The sequence below is a fragment of the Vigna angularis genome, chromosome 9 (genome assembly GCF_016808095.1).
Source record: "Vigna angularis cultivar LongXiaoDou No.4 chromosome 9, ASM1680809v1, whole genome shotgun sequence".
NCBI classification, from domain to species: Eukaryota; Viridiplantae; Streptophyta; class Magnoliopsida; order Fabales; family Fabaceae; genus Vigna; species Vigna angularis.
In genome coordinates, this window is record NC_068978.1 from 30661362 (window position 1) to 30681895 (window position 20534).

The 20534-nt window shown below is 31.0% G+C and overlaps 2 protein-coding genes and 1 pseudogene across 2 annotated transcripts; 2 read left to right on the forward strand and 1 right to left on the reverse strand.

The window, feature by feature from the left end:
* Window positions 1–4546: 4546 nt before the first annotated feature.
* On the forward strand, window positions 4547–6614 carry LOC108347238 (patatin-2-Kuras 4). Its single transcript, XM_017586403.2, has 7 exons — window positions 4547–4765; window positions 4860–5044; window positions 5161–5314; window positions 5394–5540; window positions 5640–5888; window positions 5967–6136; window positions 6230–6614. Exons 1-7 carry the CDS (start codon window positions 4586–4588, stop codon window positions 6375–6377), a joined length of 1233 nt encoding a protein of 410 aa, XP_017441892.1. The 5' UTR covers window positions 4547–4585; the 3' UTR covers window positions 6378–6614.
* A 2177-nt stretch (window positions 6615–8791) lies between these two features.
* On the reverse strand, window positions 8792–12515 carry LOC108346796 (patatin-like protein 3). The gene is made up of 7 exons (XM_052868809.1): window positions 12337–12515; window positions 11392–11570; window positions 10861–11020; window positions 10626–10772; window positions 9544–9795; window positions 9251–9420; window positions 8792–9127 (listed from the first exon to the last, which is right to left on the reverse strand). The coding sequence occupies exons 1-7, from the start codon at window positions 12511–12513 to the stop codon at window positions 9022–9024; spliced, it is 1191 nt and encodes a 396-aa protein (XP_052724769.1). The 5' UTR covers window positions 12514–12515; the 3' UTR covers window positions 8792–9021.
* Window positions 12516–13899: 1384 nt separating this feature from the next.
* LOC108346797 (uncharacterized) lies at window positions 13900–14965 on the forward strand (annotated as a pseudogene).
* Window positions 14966–20534: the final 5569 nt, after the last annotated feature.

The window sequence follows — 20534 nt, forward strand, 5'->3', positions numbered from 1 at the left end:
CACGTGGACTCCACCGAACGTACGCATTTTCTGAGGCCTGACAACAACCAATGACGGACGGGGGGAGGGGAGGGATAGCGACAATGGAGAGATGGTCTTGTTGTCGGAAATACTTAAGAAGGGCGAGGTCAGACACTACAAGCCTGATCTTGAGGCTGAGAAAGACATGATTACTCATTGAGGTATTTCAAAAAAGATGAGATTTTTAACGTCACCGGTGGCAGCGACCACGACCATCAACAGTAAGAGACTCAAACAACCTTCTCTGATATCAATTTGAATATAGTGAAACTATATATGAGATTGATCTTCCTTGTGTTGAATATGGGCTAAGTCTAAAATACAAATAAAAAATAATAACAAACTAACTAAAGATAAAAAATAAATATAAAATAAAGATATTATATCTAACAAACTACATTTAGAATTCTTTCATGACATCTAATTATAATTTTCATGAACACACATAGGTTATTCTTTATATATGAAAATGTGCTTGAACCTAAACTAAAAGAGAAGCTACAAATATATGAAAGTCTGCATATATATATATATATATATATATATGTATATATATATATATGTATATATATATATATGTATATATATATATATATGTATGTATGAAGTGTCTGTTGTATTGTGTAATATGGCAAAGATTAATTTAATGTTTTAACTATAACAGTGGCAGTATCTTTAATTTTTTAACATTATAATATATGAATTAGTGGATTACAATGGATAGATTATTCTTAAATGTGTGGAATTAAAATAAATTTTAATCTAAAATTTAATTACATCGTATTATTTTTGGTTAATGCAAAAATTATATATGTGAGCAATTAATGTTTTTAAAATGATAAAAACTAAAAACTATATTACGTGTTCAATTATACATTTGTGTAATACTAAACTACTGATTTATTTTTAATGATCTAGAAGTAAGTTTTGGCAAAGGAAATAGATAATGGGTTCACTAAGAAAACTGGGTCTAAAGAATGTAGAAATTTAATGATCGAGAAGAAACATTGTCACAATGCTTTTGGTTTAGCATATAAGCAATGTAGTCGACACTAGTTGAATGAAATTAAGAAGCAAGTAAACAATACAAAACAAATTATCTACCCATTGCATCCTATTGAACAGAAACGAAGCTGCAAGCAATGTACATACATAGATATATGGCCTGCCCAAGAAAAAGAAAAGGACATGGTTATGAAATTGAGAGGTCAGGAAGTGCTAATACATTAAATTAGGTGTTCGTGGGTTCGGCCCCATGGTGATGTCAAAATGTTCCGATAAGGTTGAGATCCCATAATCCAGTTGCGTTATTCTCTCTCTTCTCCTTGTCCTAGCCGTGGGGAGGGTGCCTGTAGAAGACACTCAAGTCAGCTAGTGACTTTGCGTAATAATATTATAATTAAGATTGGTCATGAGAGTTCGTTACCTAACAATCGATTAAACATATATTTAAAACGAGTTTACCAACTTTCATTATTCCATTAATTGTCAATCAATGATTGTTATTATTATTGATTATCCTTTAATTACTACTGGAGATATGTTCACCACACTCTCTCCAAACTTCAGGTTCATAATCTTCTCTCTCAACTTGGGGTTCACCACTATCTCTCTCAACTTGGGGTTCACCATCCTCTCTCTCAACTTCAGTTCACCACTCATAACAACTTCGGGGTCACCAAAATATTTCAACATATGAATATACTGAGGCTTTGACACCATGTGTACAACGTACAAGTGAGCTTGACCATTCAATATGACAATGTTGACCAGATGACATGCATCTTTATCAGATTATAGTTCCAACCTTTCTTCTAAAATAGAAACACCACCCACTGAATACCACCTTTAACACAAATCTGTATAATGCAATTTCAAGCTACGATGATTTTGTCTTTGAGATATGACTTATAAGTATTAATGTTGAATATGTCTTAAGTTTACAATACTTCTTGATTGTTTGGCATCTTATAATTATGTTATTTTTACCACACTCACACTCGATGATTCACTTTCGTAAGATCACGGTAGGATTGCCAAGCCACAGATAATAGAAGTGGAGTAATTACCTATCTTTAACATTCTATAGTTTTGCCAATTAAGCAACACTATTTGGCACTATTGTTTTGACTATGATTATAATCTCCTTAGGTAATGAAAATGACATGTTTTCCTTTTAAACTACAGTAACTACTTAAATTTACTCCAAGCATTTGCTATCTTAATCTATGCTTATCCTAAACGCTATCTAGACTCTAAAGAAAACCCATATGAAATAAGATATACTCCCATAAAAAATGCCAAATGTGCTTCGAAATCCCTAAATACGCTTCTGTTTTTGAAATCCCCAATTGCGATTCTTCTCTCTTTGTAATGTAGATCACCAATTCTTTTCAATCACGAACTCAACAATCCCTCTATCAAAAATACCCAAATTCATTTTCTTTGCTCGAAACCCCTAATTCTATTAACATTAAGTTTTTTTCCCAAATGTAAACCCTAATTCCACGTCACCCTTTTATTGGCTTAAGATCACACAATCAATATCATACGACAACAAAATATGCACAACACAAATTCAAAAATAAGTCAACATTATCTATTTAAACATCGTGAATAGAATTGGACTTGATTAATACACATACCAAGTATGGACGAAGTTTAAACTTCTTTAAAAGTGGAGACAAAGTTGAAACACTACAGTGAAACTAGGAATAAAGTAAACAATTAAACCTAATAATAATAATAATAATATTGAAAATAATAATAATAATATGACTAATAATATAAAATCTAATTTAATATATTTTATCATATTAAAATATGAAAATAAATTAATTATTTATTCATTTTAAGTTAAAGAACAAAATTTAGAAAAATATATTAAACGGTTTTTGAAAACATATGTTAACAATTTTAAAAAGCGTTTAACATATTTTTTAAATTTTGTTTTCAATTTAACTTTTAATAAATAATTAATTTATTTTAATAGTTTAATATAAATTTTTTGAATTTAAAAAATATTTTACATTATTTTTATTATAAAATTTAAAAAATATTTAGTTTATTTTAATATAATTTAATACATGTTATTATTTTAATATTTATTATGATAATTATAATAATCATAATAATACTAAAGATAATAATAATTTTCAAAACTGTCTTCAACAGTTTTCTAAAAATTTAAAAAATATGTTAAAGAGATTTGGAAGTCCCTTAACATAGGCTTCAACAGTTTTTTCAAAACTGTCTTCAACAATTTTCTAAAAATTTAATGGTTTTCAAAAAATAGATGATTATTTTCAATGTATATTTTTATAAAAATCATAAAAACAAAGTTAGAATTCGATTACTGAGAATTATAACATAGTTCTTTACAAAATTGATTGTGAAAAAAAGTCAAAAAATGTAGACTCGTAGGTGTCCACATAGTTTTTGTTGTTGCCTCAACGGGGACCTAAAGTTTTATGCATGTTTTTCTATTTAGAAATATTTATAATTATCATAAAAATCCAAGATTCTCTACTCAAGACACTTGAAAAAGGAAAAAGAGCAACATCGATGATGATTTGAATAGCGGCTTGAGAGAAGAAGGAACGTGCGACAATGCACAATAAACATGAAAGAGGAAAACGAGCTACCTCGACACTCTGAATTGCTAATAGACATGTTACCATACACGACGAAAAAATGGAGCAAATCCACAACATCAAAAAACTTTGAGAGCGTGTAGGAGTTTCGATGAAGACGTATTTGATGACATGGTGATAGTATAGTAGAGACCATCAAAATCATGTGATCGTCGCTTGAAACTAGAATTCTAATAAATGACACCGCCGATGGCCTTAGATAGGATTGTCGCTGGTGATGATTTTCAAAAACATAAAAATATAAGATTCTCCAATTAAGATTTTCCAAAATTTGAATGATTTTAAAAACTAGGTGATTATTTTTAATATATATTTTTATAAAAGTCATAAAAAACAAAGTTAGAATTGGATTATTCAGAATTATAACATAGTTCTTTACAAAAATGATTGAGAAAAAATGTCAAAAAATGTAGACTCGTAGGTGTCCACATAGTTTTTGTTCTTGCTTGCATTGGGGACCTAAAGTTTTATGCATGATGTATGTTTTTCTATTTCAAAATATTTATAATTACCGACAACACTGGATAATGTGTGCTTGGTTGGCAGAGAATGAAAGTTAGACTCAAATTAACTTATTCAGTATTCTCTACCTGTTATATGCATGATATCATATACTTGTTCAAAATAAAAACATAACATAAATGTATAAGTAAGTTTGTCTTTTATAATGGAGAGAAAACGTTTTACGCATTCTTCATTAAGATATACGTATTCTTCATTAAGATATACGTATTCTTCATTAAGATATACGTATTGTGTTATCCTTTCCTTTGGGAACCATTTAAAATTGTGCAGCTTATGTAAGCAATGAGAACCCTTGTGAAGCAAGAAAATCTATAAATAGGCTTTACATTTAAGCACAAATCACACAATTATCTCAACTACTTCTATAGTACCTTGTGAAGCAATTTATGGCTCATTTGGTTTTCTTTGTTTTGCTGTTTGCTGGGCAACTGATTGGTGGATTCAGTACCCAAAGGTTGCCACCACCAAACAATGGAAACATTATAACTGTTCTGAGCATTGATGGTGGTGGTATCAGGGGGATTCTTCCAGCAACAGTTCTTGATTACTTAGACAAGGCTCTTAAGGTTCATTTCATTCTTAATGTTAATACTATATATACTGAAACTGTATGAATGAATGAAGGTTTATGAGATTAACTTGAATTTTGTTGAGTTGCAGGCTAGGAATCCAAATGCAGATTTAGCACATTATTTTGATGTGATAGGAGGAACTAGCACTGGTGGACTCATAACAGCTATGTTAGCCACCCCAAGTCCTCATGATCCCAGTCGGGCTGTCTTTACTCCTGCACAAATTGTAGACTTCTACAAACAAAATGGCCCTCATATATTCAATGAATCTAGGTATAATAATAACATTAATTAATATTCTCACAACATCATCAATATGAACAATTGACAGCAACAAATAATAACGTGATTTTGTTTGTGTTTCTGATGACGAAACAACCAACATGCAGACCTGGAAAGGGTTCCCTATTCGATGGAGAGTTTTTACATAACATAACTCGTGAACTGTTGAAGGATACACGACTTAATCAAACATTGACCAATGTTGTCATCCCAACTTTCGACATCAAGACACAAAAACCGGTTATATTCTCAAACTATAAGGTTAGCAGCATATGCATATATTAATTTCTTGATACAATAAAATCGAAACACCAATTAATATAATGTTTGGGTGATGCAGCTTGAGAATGCTCCGTACTTAAATGCGTTGTTGTCGGATATATCGATATCGACTTCAGCTGCACCGACTCAACTACCACCTTACTATTTTGTGAACGATGGTGTTGAGTTCAATATGGTTGATGGTGGTTTTGCAGCTGGGAATCCGGTAAATTAATTTAGTTATTGGTTACTTAAAATCACATGTGAGTTGTGATAGCATGCATGGATATATCAAGTTTAACAAAATCAAGTTTGATTTGATCAGACACAACCAACAATAAGTGAAGTGCTACAACACAATGAATATCCGAATATCTTGGTGTTGTCTGTGGGAACTGGAACAGAAAAAATTAAGGAGACCTTTGATGCTCAGACGGCTGCCAATTGGAAACCATTGGAATGGATATCTCCTGCGATTGGTTTCCTTGGTCGTGCTCCTACACCATGGACTGAATACTACCTTGAATCACTCTTCGTAGGCTCCCAACCTGGCGATATATACCTTCGAATTGAGGTATATATTTCTTTTTATTTCTGGACAGTTATTTATAGCATTGGATTATATATTGATGAATCATGTCATCCATGACAGGAATACGACTTGAATCCTGATTTCTCCAACCAAGTTAATGCCTCACAAGAAAGCATGAACGGCCTTGAAGAGACCGGAAAACAATTGTTACAAGAAAATGTTGTAAAGTTGAATTTGGATACTTTTGATCTTGAAAAACTTCAGCTGAAAAATTCTGAGGGTCTTGACAGGTGAAAAGAAAAATGAATTAATTACCTTTCAATTTACTCAACTATTAAATTTTACTAGTTTTGAGGGGATTGCTTTTATGTATTTTTATGAAGGATTGCTGATATTTTGCTTGGAGAGAGACAACGTCGTCTGAAACGGAAATCTATCGAAAAGAGAGGAAGACCACTTCTTGAATCTCTTAGGGTTTTTTCTGACAAAGCTCAAGCGACTTCGGCACTCCTAAGGAACCTTTTTATTTAATGTCAACTGTATGACCTTGGATTAACTCTCTCTTCTGTCCTTTATTCACGCTCGTTGTACTATCTAGAATAAGCAAGGCATTTGAGTTATATGTAACTCTTGTGGCTGCCAAGCATCTCTGTTTAAGAAAAGGTTCACACTCCATGAGAGTTCTATGCAGCTCTTATTGAAAGAACTATGAATGTAATAAGTGTCAATGTATAATATTATGCTCTACGTATGAGTTTTTTTGTTTCTTTTTCCTTTGTGATTTAAGATGAAAACAATAGATTAACACAACTACCATCGTGTGAAATTCGTTTTTGACATCAAGATATTGTATCAGTTCCAAAGGAACCATTGTAAAATCAAAAGTGGGACAAATTAAAAATTTTAAAAGACATATCGCGTCAGTTTCATAAATTGTATATATTAGGTTGGTCCGATGGAAATAATACATCTTGAAAAGTTTCACGTTGTCTAAAATAAATCCCAGAATAATGAATGTTGATGACTATATAACAAACTCTAAGTCCAAGGCGTTTCTTATCCTTAGTCTAAGATACTCTTAACTAGTGTTTGACTTTTCTTATACTCTTGTAGTAGCATGTTGTTAGGTGTAGTTAAATTCTTACTTTAGAGAATACATGGGTCAAAAGGTTTGAGAGATTTTTCGATTTGTTATGCAAATTTTTACATTGTTATTCTTTGGTTGTCTTCTGATGATGGTCCTAGATTTTTCTTGGATTTGGAGCTCCTACTTATATTCTTGTGTTAATCTTATTTCTCCATTAGTAGGCTGATTCTTGTGGAATAAAGACAATACGGTTTTTCCCAAAAATTGGTATCATAGCTTTTGATTTGGTACAATTTTTCTTAGTATGCTCTATGGTTGCAATTTAGTTTGATCTTCTACATCAAAAAAGATAAATTCCTTGTTGTTAGATAATCATTCTTGTTTGGTAAAGTTGCAATGAAAAATTTAAAGGAAGGATTATTATGGGCCGATGAGGACTAGAGTGCTAGAGTTTTCGATTAGCTACATGGATGACTAGTGTTGGTTGTGAGTGTAAGGATGAGTCTTCCCAAAGAATAATTTAACACGAGCATTTGTTAGCATTGATGTAGAATGTATGATAATTTTACATGGATATTGGCTAATATTAATGCAAGGTATGATGTGATTATACACATAAATTGGTTAGCTTTGATACAAGGTGTACGATGTTTATGTATGGACATTGACTTTATGATGTTTATATATTTGTTAGTTTTGATGGAAGGTTTACTATGTATGTACACGGTCATTGATTAATATTAATGTAAGGTTTGTGGTGATTATACAGTTATTCCTGTCACATGCACTGAAATTATAATGTCTAACTAAATAGTAATGATGATAGATTTATAATGTTTAGCTATATTGGTTTTCTTCATTCATATTCCTTTATTTATTTTTTCTTATTGTGTTTTCATTCATTCCTAGAAATTCAGCTTTAAAAAGTTGTAACTATGCTGACTTTTGACCTTTTATTGTGAAACAGGGTGGTCATAGAATATTGCGAAACAGGATAATGTGATTAATTTAAGAAAGTTGAATTTATATAAAAAATTTATATATTCTTTAGTTCATATTTTAAGAGTTTAAAAGTGATCAAATATTTTATTTTATTTTTGTAAAGATAATCTTTCAATACATTGAATTGAGATATTTAAGTGTCCTTAATTTGGATGATTGAAAATGTATTGATAAATTGTATTTTATAATGAAATTTTTATTTAAAAATATATTAATTTTTTAAATTTTGTTATTTATGGAAGAACAAATATTATAGTTTAGTTCAAAAATAATGTAATTCAATTCAAAATTACTACAATTTAAAACTAGTTGAAGTACAGTTTAATTATATAGAATTAAATTTTATAAAATAAAAAAATATTTCAGTTAAATTCGTCTAAATTAATTTTTAGTTTCATTCACTTCAAACAAAGTATTTTTTATTTTAATATAGTTTTTAATAATTCAGTCCAAGGTTAATTTTATCCACTTTTATTTAGAGTTACAAGTGAAATGAGAAAAACAAATGTCTTAATTTTGATCACTAGTAGGTATACCTCACCATAGTCAATTTCCCTTTTTGCACCCTTTTGTCACAAGAACATCTTAGGTTTCAATTTCACCGGATTTACTTTCTTTTTGGATTTACTTTTGTAATATTTTATTATTTTTAATTGAATTTGTACAGTTTGGCATCACTTTCATAATTAATGCAGATTTTTTAGCAAATACAGCAGTCAGTAAGAAAGAAAATCTTGCTTTTTGATTTTTTTTTAAGCTCTGATTCTCCCAAATACTTTCTCCTCATCAGTTTTTGCATTCATAAATAATATTGGACAAGGAAATCTTATAAAACACAAAACAAAAACACAAAACAAAAACACCAAACAAAGGATCACTTTTTATAATACATGGTCCTAGCAATCAAGTTACATACAACTCAAAAACATTCAACCTTATTACATGATCCACGGTTCCTGCAAATGGGAGTTACATAGAACCCCAAAGCATTCAACCTTATCCCACACATCACACATATATTACAACAAACGTACACAACATAATATAATATCACACACATAACATTTATTCATAATACTCACTTCTTCAATCAGAAAGAACTTGAACAGTTTCAACCAAAGGTCTTCCTCCTTTTTCCATAGATTTCCTTTTCAGACGCAACTGCCTCTCTGCAAATACTTTCTCAGCCAACCTTGAAAACAAACATCCTCTCAAAATTAGCATTCAATATATAATCAACTTATTAAATATATATATATATATACATATTAGTTACTGTGGGAAAAAAAAATCTACAGAAAGTGAGTGTACTCACCTGTCAAGAGCTTGAGCATTTGTGTGGTCTAGTTCAAATGGTTGAAATGTATTCACATTCATCCTCTTGACTTTTTGGGTCAACAGACCCTTTCCCATCTTTTCAAGGTTATCCATGTTCTTTTTGTCAGTATTATCCAATGCTTGCAAGGATGGAGGGAGGTTATACTCCTGTAATTACATATATATCATTAATAATTTTAACTTGTACATGTTAAATTCATTTATTGTTTTGTTTTCTTCTATAATAAGTATATGAAAACATTATGCCGAAAAACCTAACCATGCATATACCTCAATTCGAAGATAGTTTTTGGCAGGTAAGAGGCCAGGGAAGATTGTTGCAAGATAGTAACGAGTCATGTCTGTGCTGAATGCAACTTCACTGATAACATCAATGTGAAAAGGTAGCCATGCAGCTTGGCACCCAATATCAAATATGCCACCTAACTTCTCCTTAGATTTGGGTATTCCAGTTCCTAATGACAGCATCAAAATTTCCTTTTCCCCATTGTTTTGTATCACTTCACTCACAGCAACCAGAGCCTAAAGTATTCAATCAAACATCTTCTCAAACTCTTCAGATATTTCTCCATATTTATTTTAAAAAGTTCACTATAGTCTTAACTAGGTTCAAATCTTACTACTACCATTTGTCAATATATGTAAAAAAAATATATATTTATGCATAAAGAAGATATTAAATTACATTTTATTAATGGTTTTAATAAATAACTCATGTTCAATCATTAAAGTAAAAAAAGTAAAAACAGATAATAAGTTACTCTTAACAATAACTATGTTTGTGGGTGTATATTTTTTTTCCTCCATGTATGTGCATAATCAAACAAATTGTATTTCTTTTGGTACATACATAAAATTCAATTTTATATTCAACCATCTACACACTATTTTAATTGTGTTTTTTTTATACACATGTAATTAATTTTAATCTCTTTTAATTCCTACAAATTATAAAAAATAGAAGCACTTAATAAGTGAATTTCAAGTTAAATAAGAATTTACAAAATTAATTATAAGTTGAAATCTGAATCAACTTATATATATTATGAAGTATGAAATAGTTATATTTCTAGTAAATGTTTATTCTCCAAAATAGTATAAATGTACTAAAATAAATTCTTTCTAAGTAAAAACCTAAATAAAGTTTATTTAATACAATTAACATAAAATATAGATTTACATATAAAAATGTGTAAAAATATCAAGTATTCATCCCATGTTATATAATATACCATAATATACATACATACATATATATATATATACATACATATATATATATACATATATATATATATATATACATATATATATATATATATATATATATATAGTTAGTGAAGAATATTTACTGGATTGTTAGCGGCCAGACCACCATCAATCAAATCAAATTGAACACCATCATTCTGAAATTGGTGAGATGGAAGATAAGTTGGTGCAGCCGAAGTGCCAAGACCTATATCTGACAGTTTCGCATTCAAGTAACTTTCTGTCTTCAGCTGCATCATCCAAGAATCACCAAAAATATTCAATTTTTTAACACATTTTCATGAAAACATGTACACAATTTTATTATAAAATGCTAACCTTGTAGTTTGAGAATATAACTGGTTGGATTTTCTTCTCGTCAAAGGTTGGTATTACCACGTTCGTCAATGTCTCATTCAGTCGTGTTTCTCTCAATAACTCAACAGTTTTTCGTTTTAAGAACTCTCCATCGTATTTGGGACAAGTTATCAAATGTTGTCTGCATATTGTTGCATCGCAAGAGTCAAAACGTTTAACAAAAAAGTAAAAGAGATTCATGTTTTAAATGAATTTTTCTCCTACAATACTTTAATTTGAAGAGTGTATTAACTCTAATTAACACCATATAACATAAGAATCCCATAAGATATCAACGAAAAATATACATTTTGCTTTGACAGATTCCTCATCAAACACATTCCTCAAAACTTAGGGATCAGCGTATGAACATAGTTATACATTATTGTTATACCAAACCCACAAAGTGACATAAGATAATTAATTTGGTCTTAGAAAGTTGTTTCAACTTTGTAAGATAAACATAGTTATATCAGCTAGTGTTCCATTATTGTTTAAGGTTTATACTTATACCTACGAAATATTTCAGGACCATTTTTCTTGTAGAACTGTACGACTTCCGATGGAGTAAAGAGAGGTTGATGGGAGTGAGATGAGTTTGGAGCTGCCAGCATAAGAGTCATGAGTCCACCAGTGCTTGTTCCTGATATTACATCGAAATAATCTGCCAACGATGTTCTTGGATCCTTAACCTGCATCAAAAACAAAATCTCATATGTTGCAATTAACGGTAGGTTTAAACTTAACTCAATTCTACAAAACCGATACAAAACTGATTTATAAGGTGAAGTTTGTACTTCACTTATATATTATAATTTGACCTTATTTCTGATCGACGTGAGACTTCCAACAAATTCTAGAATATATTCAACAAAATCAAATTGTAGATTCACTAGAAAATAACATCATTCGAATTATACACAAGTTATTAAATTCATACAAGCAGTGGTCTTCTGAGTGATATAATTATCATATCTCACTTTTTTTTCTCCCCTATTTTATCTTTTTTATTTTCTTAAGCAAACTATATAAAGCATGCATGTTAACACTCCAAAGAGAGCACTAACCATTCCAAAAAGTTATTACAAGAGTTTGCAATGAGACATCTGTTTAAGGAAATTATATATATATATATATATATATATATATATATATATATATATATATATATATATATATATATATATATATAATGTGTGTAAACACTTCCATTTCCTCTTCATATGTTTCTTCTCGGGGAGAGTGAACTAAGTATTAGTTCTATGTAGCTTTTAAGGAAAAGTTTTTCATAGGCAAAAACTATAAGGATTATTAATAACTTTGCCTAAAAAGCTAACATTCTTTCATGAAAGGATATAGTATCAACCAAATCTTTATGGGAAGAATACATACACAAATTTTAAAGCTTAAAAGGTAGGAATCCACACACAGTGATAATATATATAATAGAAAAGGGACCTTAAGAGCCTTGTCCAAGTAATCAAGAACAGTTGCTGGAATAATTCCTCTTATGCCACCACCATCTATGCTTAGAATGGATACATGATCTCCATAGCTTGGAGGTGGCAATGGTGTATTGAATCCACCATTGAAGTGGCTCAGAAACACCAAACCAAACAAAAGCAGTAGAGACATTGTCTAAGTGTTATAAGAGATAGAATGGAAGAAGGGTGTGGAGAATGAAAAACTTGAGAATTCATCTCTAATGTGGAGGCTATTTATAGACTTCTTTTGCCACCATGCAATTAAAAAATTAGAAAAATAGTCTCAAATTTTATTATTATAATGCTGGTTAAGGCTTGCACAATGTGAAGGTCATGCCTAATTAATTGGGACCACTTAAGTATAATTATATTATTTAAAAGTTAATACAAAATTGTGAACTAGTAAGAAATGAAGAGAGTTTTGGACTAATATTAACATAAATATTGTTCATAAAAATCTTCTTAGATACTTAGAGTTTTTTCTTATCAAGAGAAAAAATAATTCACATTTGACGAGTTTATTCACATATTGATTAGATGAACATACCAAAAAATATTATACATGTCTAACAATATTTATTAGACAAGTTTTTTATATACTAATTAAATGAATATAGCAAAAATATTATATGAGTAATTTCATACATTAATTAGATGAGTCTAAGAATACACATTAGAAAAGTATGTCCATATATTGATCAAATTTATGATTAGACGAGTCTTTCAATATACATTACTTAAGTTTTTCTATACATTAATTACATGAGTTTAACAATATACATTAAACCAATGTGTCCATATACTAATTAAATGAGTCTAACAATACATATGAAATGAGTTTGATCATGTATTGATTAACCTAACAATTTACATTATATCAGTCTGTTCAAACACTAACTTATATTTTTAAGAAGTCAGTTCTACATATTTTTGCATATTATTCTTTATTATACTTTTAGAGTTTACTCTATTTTTGCATATTTTTTATCTTTTATATTTATTCAAAGTCGTATCTATATATTTATAGACATATTGACTTTCTAAACCGATAAATTATTTTTAAGGTTAATTTTATTCAAAACTCAATTATAAACTTAAAAATATTAATTATTATTTTTTTCAAACTTTAATTCTCTTTTAATAATATACAACTTGTAAGAATCTAGATATATGTATTTTAAAAAATGAGACAAATTATTTTATTTTAAAATAAGTCGATAATATAAATAGAATTTCATACACTCGTCTCATTACTTAAAATATAGTTCATCTCTCTAGAACTCATTCTATAAACTCTCTCTACCTTCTCTCTAAGTTTTCTTACTCCTTGATCATTTTATTTGATGATCCAGAAGTTCCTAGGATCACTATTGAGTTGTCTTCAATATCTACCGATCAATGTCTACAATCACTAGTAAAAAAAAGGTTTTTTAACGCGCTATATACGTCTCGGTTTTACTGAAACCAAAGCGTATAAAAGCGTGGTGACATTATCGTAGTTTTAACGAAAGTATATGTCTCGGTTGTCCGGGAACCGATGCCTAAAGGAGGATACTTCCTCGGTTCTGAAAACAACCGAGTTAGAAAACTCGGATTCCACTTGTAAAAGGGACTTTTCACCTGACAACTTTTCTGATATAGAGGTTCTACCTCGGTTATCTGACCAACCGAGGCAGTAGAGGAGGTGAGAGAGGGTAAATATAATATTATCTTTTCACCTCCACATTTTCTCTCGACCCAACCACCTCCCTCCTCTCCGACTCACTCTCATCAACCACTGGCCAACCCCTCGTCCCTCCTCCACTCCTCCTCCATCGGCCCCCTCCTTTTCTTCACCATCGCCTATGTCTCCCTCCTCCATCGCCCCCCTCATTTCTTCACTGCGCCCCTCCTTCTCCCTTCCCAACCCCAACGCCGCCGCCGTCACCACCAACAACAACCCCAACACCACCAGGCGACAACCCCAACACCACCAGGCGACGCCCAATGGTGCTCCCTCTACGGCCTCTTCTACCCCTTCTTCAAAAACGTTGTCGACAAGCTCAAGCCACACATCGCCCTCTCCAATCTCTCCCTACCCTCCGACTGCACCATCGCCATGGTCCTCTCCCGCCTCGTCCACGACCTCTCCGCCAAAACCCTTACTGCCCGCTACTCCCTCGATCTGTACCTCGTCTCCAAAATCACCAACATGGTCACCCGCCTCCTCGCTACTCCCTTAATCCGCTACCTGTTGGTCACTACCGCCTCCTCGAGAGCATCCAAGCCTTCGAAGAACTCACATCCCTCCCCAACATGTGTGGCGCCATCGACACCACCCTCATCCACCTCCAACAACAACCCTAACCTCAACCCCTACCGCTGCCACTACGACTACCCCTCTCTTTTCCTCCAGGTTGTCTCCGATCACAAGATCTTCTAGGACGTCTACGTCAAGGCCCCAGCGACACCAACGATGCCACACACTTCTGTGATAGCCTCCTCTACCGCCCTATGCTGCCCTTTCTCCTTATCCTGATCTCCCCCAGCGGATGGGCACCCCCACGCAGAACCTGTTCGATGGAATGCTCATGAAGGGAAGGAGTGTATGGGGCAGTTTTTGACTTTGCCAATCCACCGAGAGGTTCAATCCTGCTGAGGTTTCAAGTTGGCGTTAATTGGATTACACCAAACATCCCTATTCCTTCTAATTTGAAGCCTTGAGCTACTTATGACACCAAAATAAGAAGGTACTTTGATTCTGTGTTACAAAGTTAGTGTTGTTAAGGCTGGTGTAGTTGTTGTGCTGGTAGAATTGATGGTGTAGTTGTTGTGCTGGTAGAATTGTTGATGTAGTTGTTGTGCTCTCAGCCTCATCATTTTGTTTGATGATTTCACACTTGTATATTTTGTGAATGGAATTGGTATACTTCAAAAGTAGCTCATCATCTCTTGTTTACAATTTTTGGTTTCAATGCTTTGGAGCTTTGCCCAAATGATTGTTGATTGAGGAAAAAAAACTCTTATACTACATCGGTTCAACTAAAACCGAGGCATAAGAACCCTCTACTACCTCGGTTGTATTTCAACTGAGGCAAAAGCATACACCTTTTTGACTCGGTTCAGAACCAAGGCAAAAAGGGGTAGACTTTTTACCTTGTCAGTATATACCTCGGTTGCGAAACCACTGTCTATGGACAAAAATAACCGTTGTCGTTTCCCTTGACTACACTAGTGAATAGAGCAAGTTTCTATCCTTTTTCTCTTTCTTTTCTCGGTCTTTGATCATACATGTATGTTTTGCATGTACAAAAAAAATTTGTTCCTCCTTTGATTCCTTGTAAATTTGAGGTTCTAAGGTTCGTTTCCAATCATCAACTAGTGATTTGTAGGCTTTTCTAAAACTCTTTGTCGTGGAAACTTCGGGCGACTGTATTAGAGATGTCGTAGTTTTCCCTAAGTTAAGGGAAGCTAATTCGTTTTCATACATATATTTATTAGGAAGATTTGAAATTTTTTATTCAGTGTGCATGTAATTAGGTGATAGCTTTTATGTGTTAAATTAATAAAAATAACAAATTGTGTGTGCTTAATTGGTGTGTTCTTGAGATTGATTAATATTTAATTATATTAGTGTATGTATGCTGAAATGAGAATGATTTAATTGTAAAATTGTGTTGATATTATTTTTGGTAAAAATGGGAGGTTGATATCCCACTTGTTGGTTAAATTGAGGATTGGTATACAATTCTTGGGAATATTGAATTTAATGTAGAACATACAATTTGGTAAGTGTTAGGGGGTGGTTTATGATTGGTTGACATCCTAAAATTCTTATATTATGAAGTTAGATTGAGAGAGAGCAACTGAGTTCATTTTCTACTTGTTTTAGAGTGAAATTAGGGGGTTTTGGTAAGTGAGTTTTGAAGAAATGATGGTTGAAGAAAAATAGAAGTATGTGGATTGTTTTGAAGTCATTTAGGACTTGTTGAGACCTTAAACTAGTAAAAATGTGGTGTATTATGGAGTAGAGGAATTATTAGGGTGTATTTACATGGTTTTTGGTCCAAAAAAGGGGTTTTGGGTAGTGAATTTCTAAGTGAGTAGGCCTGGGTTGAATTGGAGAGTTTATGGTCTATTGTTGAGTCCTTTAAGACTTGTTTATGCAGTGAAATAAATGTTAAAAGAGGTAGAGATGAAGTGACACATTTGAGTACAGGGCTTAATTTGGTTTGAAGTGACAAATTTAAGTTATAATGGTGTTTCCAGGGGTTTCTTAGTGTTTCTAGGGTACTAGAGAGTATTAGAAGTTAGGGGTGAAGTGTTTAGGGTCAAAGAAATAGAGTTATTGCATCTATCATTGCACTGAGGGCTAGTTTGGGCCCCAACTGTCGGGTAGTAGGGCGTTGAGCGCTAGTCTGGGCGCTGACTCTCAGGTTGCAAAGCGTTGAGTGCCAGTTTGAGGCGTTGAGCACCAACCAACAGGGTTTTTCTCAAGGTTTTTTGGTGTTTTGTAATACTTGTCTCGACTATTTTTTATTCTTTTGTTGATGTTTCATGGTTGCATATGTTTAGATGCAATATGTAATGAGGTTATTAAAGAATTAATGAAATATTGTGAATGGGAATTCCAAGGAGGAATCTCTTATGGGTGGTTATATGTGGGACTAGTATAAGTTATAAGTGTTGGGTCTATCGAGGAGGAGGTTACCCTGTGGGTTACACAAACACCAATAACATCTGAGCCAACTATATAAGGGATCGACACCACTCTTTACCCAAAACCTTAAGGCAATGAGTTAATGGGTCTTTCATTTTTTATATACTGCTCTACTTTATCATTTCTATCCAATGTGGGACTTAGACTCACACTTGGATTCCCAACATCTCCCCATTAAGGGTGAGTCCCTTCCACATAGGTACACTCCTCCTCAAGCGGAAGCATTCCCAACCAACCACAACCACGAGTAACCCTTTCCAACCGTCGTATCTTAACGAAACTCACTTACTTGGATATCCTTTGCCAGGAAGACTTTCGATATAGGGATCATTATACTCGTCTTAGCCGGTCACCAAGACAAACCATCGACTTTTATACCACTTTTGGGTCTATCGAGGAGGAGGTTACCTTGTGGGATACACAAACACCAATAACATCTGAGCCAACTATATAAGGGATCGACACCACTCTTTACCCAAAACCTTAAGGTAATGGGTTAATGGGTCTTTCATTTTTTATATACTGCTCTACTTTATCATTTATATATACTACTCTACTTTATCATTTCTATCCAATGTGGAACTTAGACTCACACTTGGATTCCCAACAATAAGAAGTCGATATAGAGTTTATCCTTATACTCTAATGGTCATCCATGCTTAATTCGAGAGTGAAGAGTCATGTCGTGAGAGGAGCAAGAGGTCCTAGCTTGGGGTCCTTTCTTCTTCATTGTTGAAAAGGGCGTTTTTAAGGACTAACCTTGTATGACAGCTTTGAATGGGTCAGTTGTTCCACCACATATGTGCAAAACCTTCCATGGCTCAACATTTATACTATATTGTAAGGGGTTTTGCCTAGTCTAAGTCAGTAAGTGTGAATGAGAATGATGTTCTACTAATGGTGTGCTTGAAATTGTATGTTGAATTTATCTTAATATGTATAATCGTTTTACAATTAGCTTATCCTTTTTGTATATTTCTTGGTTGTTTGTTCTATATGTGTTATCCTCTTAGACGATGATATCTGGTGGGTGTGAGCAGAGTTTGATGATGTGATGGTTAAGTAGGTTTAGGTGGCCCTAATGTTTAGTAGATTTAGTATTTTAATTTTCTTAGTGTTTATCCTTTTTTTGGTGATTTTTGAGACACCATTCTTATACTTAGTTTTGATACTTGTAGTTGCTATATATAAAGTTAGTTTTATAATTACATTGAATGATTATAGAAATGATTTTATATTTATTTTCCAATCAGTTAACTGATCTATCTTATTAGCTATGCTATGTTTCCTTCATGGTTTCAATAATGTATTTGAGATATTACATAACTCAACATCTAGTCTTGTACATAATCAATTATATTAGTTATATAATTTAAAAGTTAATACAAATGGTTAACTAATAAAAAATCAGGAGTGTTATTAGATTAATATTAACATTAATATTCTTCTCAATTGAAAATCTTTCTTATAGGATATTGGATGAGAGTTTTGTATTATAGGAAAAAAAAAATCATAAATCTAAATATATATAATCAAAGTGAAAATAGCGTCATTCCCTAATTTTATCGAAGAAAAAAAATCATTAAAATTTGAAAAAGAAAAGGAATAAAGAAATTAAACATGTGAAAAGTTTGTTTAAATATATTTTAAGTATCTTTCGATTCAACTTTTGATTTTGATTTCTATATATTTTTTATTCTTCTAAAATTTTAATTATTATTTTTTAAAATTTTAGTTTTAGCCATTGAATATTTTGTTTTTCAAACTCTAAAGGCACTATTCTATACATAAAATTAATATTAAATTTAAGATAAATAAATAATACTTGAATTCGAAAAGAAAAAAATGTAAAGGTACTAGCATGCTATATAGAAAAATAATCAGTCCGGGTATAACATCGGTTTCACTCCGCGTATAATTAAAAGTGCAATAGGATAATGGGAAATTAAAAAATAAAAGAAATAAAAATAATGATTTATACTTTTAGAAAAGATTATAAAAAGTTTTAAAAATAAAAATATAATTATATGATTTTTTTATAGTGGTTAAATTTTTTTTTACTTATATTCTGATATAATTTAGATTCCTATTTAAAATTTACGTTGATTTTATTTAAAAATGTAATGCATTTTTTTAAACTCTGTTTAAAATTTTCAAATAAATAAACTTTTGAGGGATGATTTTCATTTTCATGTAAATAACTTTTATATTATTTAAAGTTGAAGTAACATAGTCTCAAAGCTCACCAAAATCGAAGAACGTTCCAAGATTCATACACACATATATATAAAATTAATCTGTACTAAGATTTTAAAACATTGATGAATTATATTCATGAAGTAAAACAAATAACCATTTAAATCCGAACTCATTTTTTCTTCTCAATATTAGCCCTATTAACACATTTTTATTACAAATAATAAATAAACTAGTATTCATAGCTATTTTTTGAGTTAATCCTTACAACTAGGAAAGTGTGCAGATTGATTATAATGTATAAATAAATAACATTTGACTTTTTAAAATAAATATATAATTTTGGATGATTATAGTACAATTTTTTTTCCTTTCTATATTCATATTGTATTTATTTGATATTTTATTCAAACTTTATGGGATTATTTTTTTTTATTAATTTATACTATTATAATGGAAAAATATCTTATTTCATCGTCGTATTTCTTTTACATGTGATTAAATAAATAATTAATAAATATTTAGAAAATAAACACATTTTTTATATAATTTTGATAGAAAGATGAAAGATAATTATATATATAAAACATATGACATAAAAGTAAATATAAAATTTTACTTTCAATACATAGGTATGAGTATTAAAATTGGCATAGGAGGTTTGGTAGATGAAGTTAATATTTTCAACTCATCTACTCTAATTAGGGATGACAAGTCAGATTCGTTTAATAAGTAAAAAGTTAGGATAGATAAGATTAACGTGTAATATTAAAATAGATTAAATTTTTGACTTATTTTTTTAATGTGTTTCGATTGGTCAATTTTTTTTCATTTTTTTAAAATTATATATTAATATATAAAAATTTAAAAATATATTTTATTATAATTACGTTACAATGTTGTTATATATTTACATTTTTAAATTAATTTAATATGAAAAATATTAAACTTTTAAAATATATTTTTTTTAATTTTTAATTTAAAAAAAAACGAGCTAATAAGCTTACTAGTTAAAAAATTAGGCAGAGTAAACAAAATAAACTCGACCTATCAAATTTTAATGGATTTAGGGGCCCACCTGGTGAATGGTGGCCTGGATTCCCATCTCCGCCAATAGTTAGGGTGAGATGGTAAGATTTTTTTTATTAAGTTAAAATATTCAAATCTATACGCATATATAAATATACAGAGAGTTTCTCTTTCTTGTGTTTACATTTCTTTTAAAATTTTATTCATTAAATAAATATTTTTTTTCGAATTAAAATAATTATTTTATC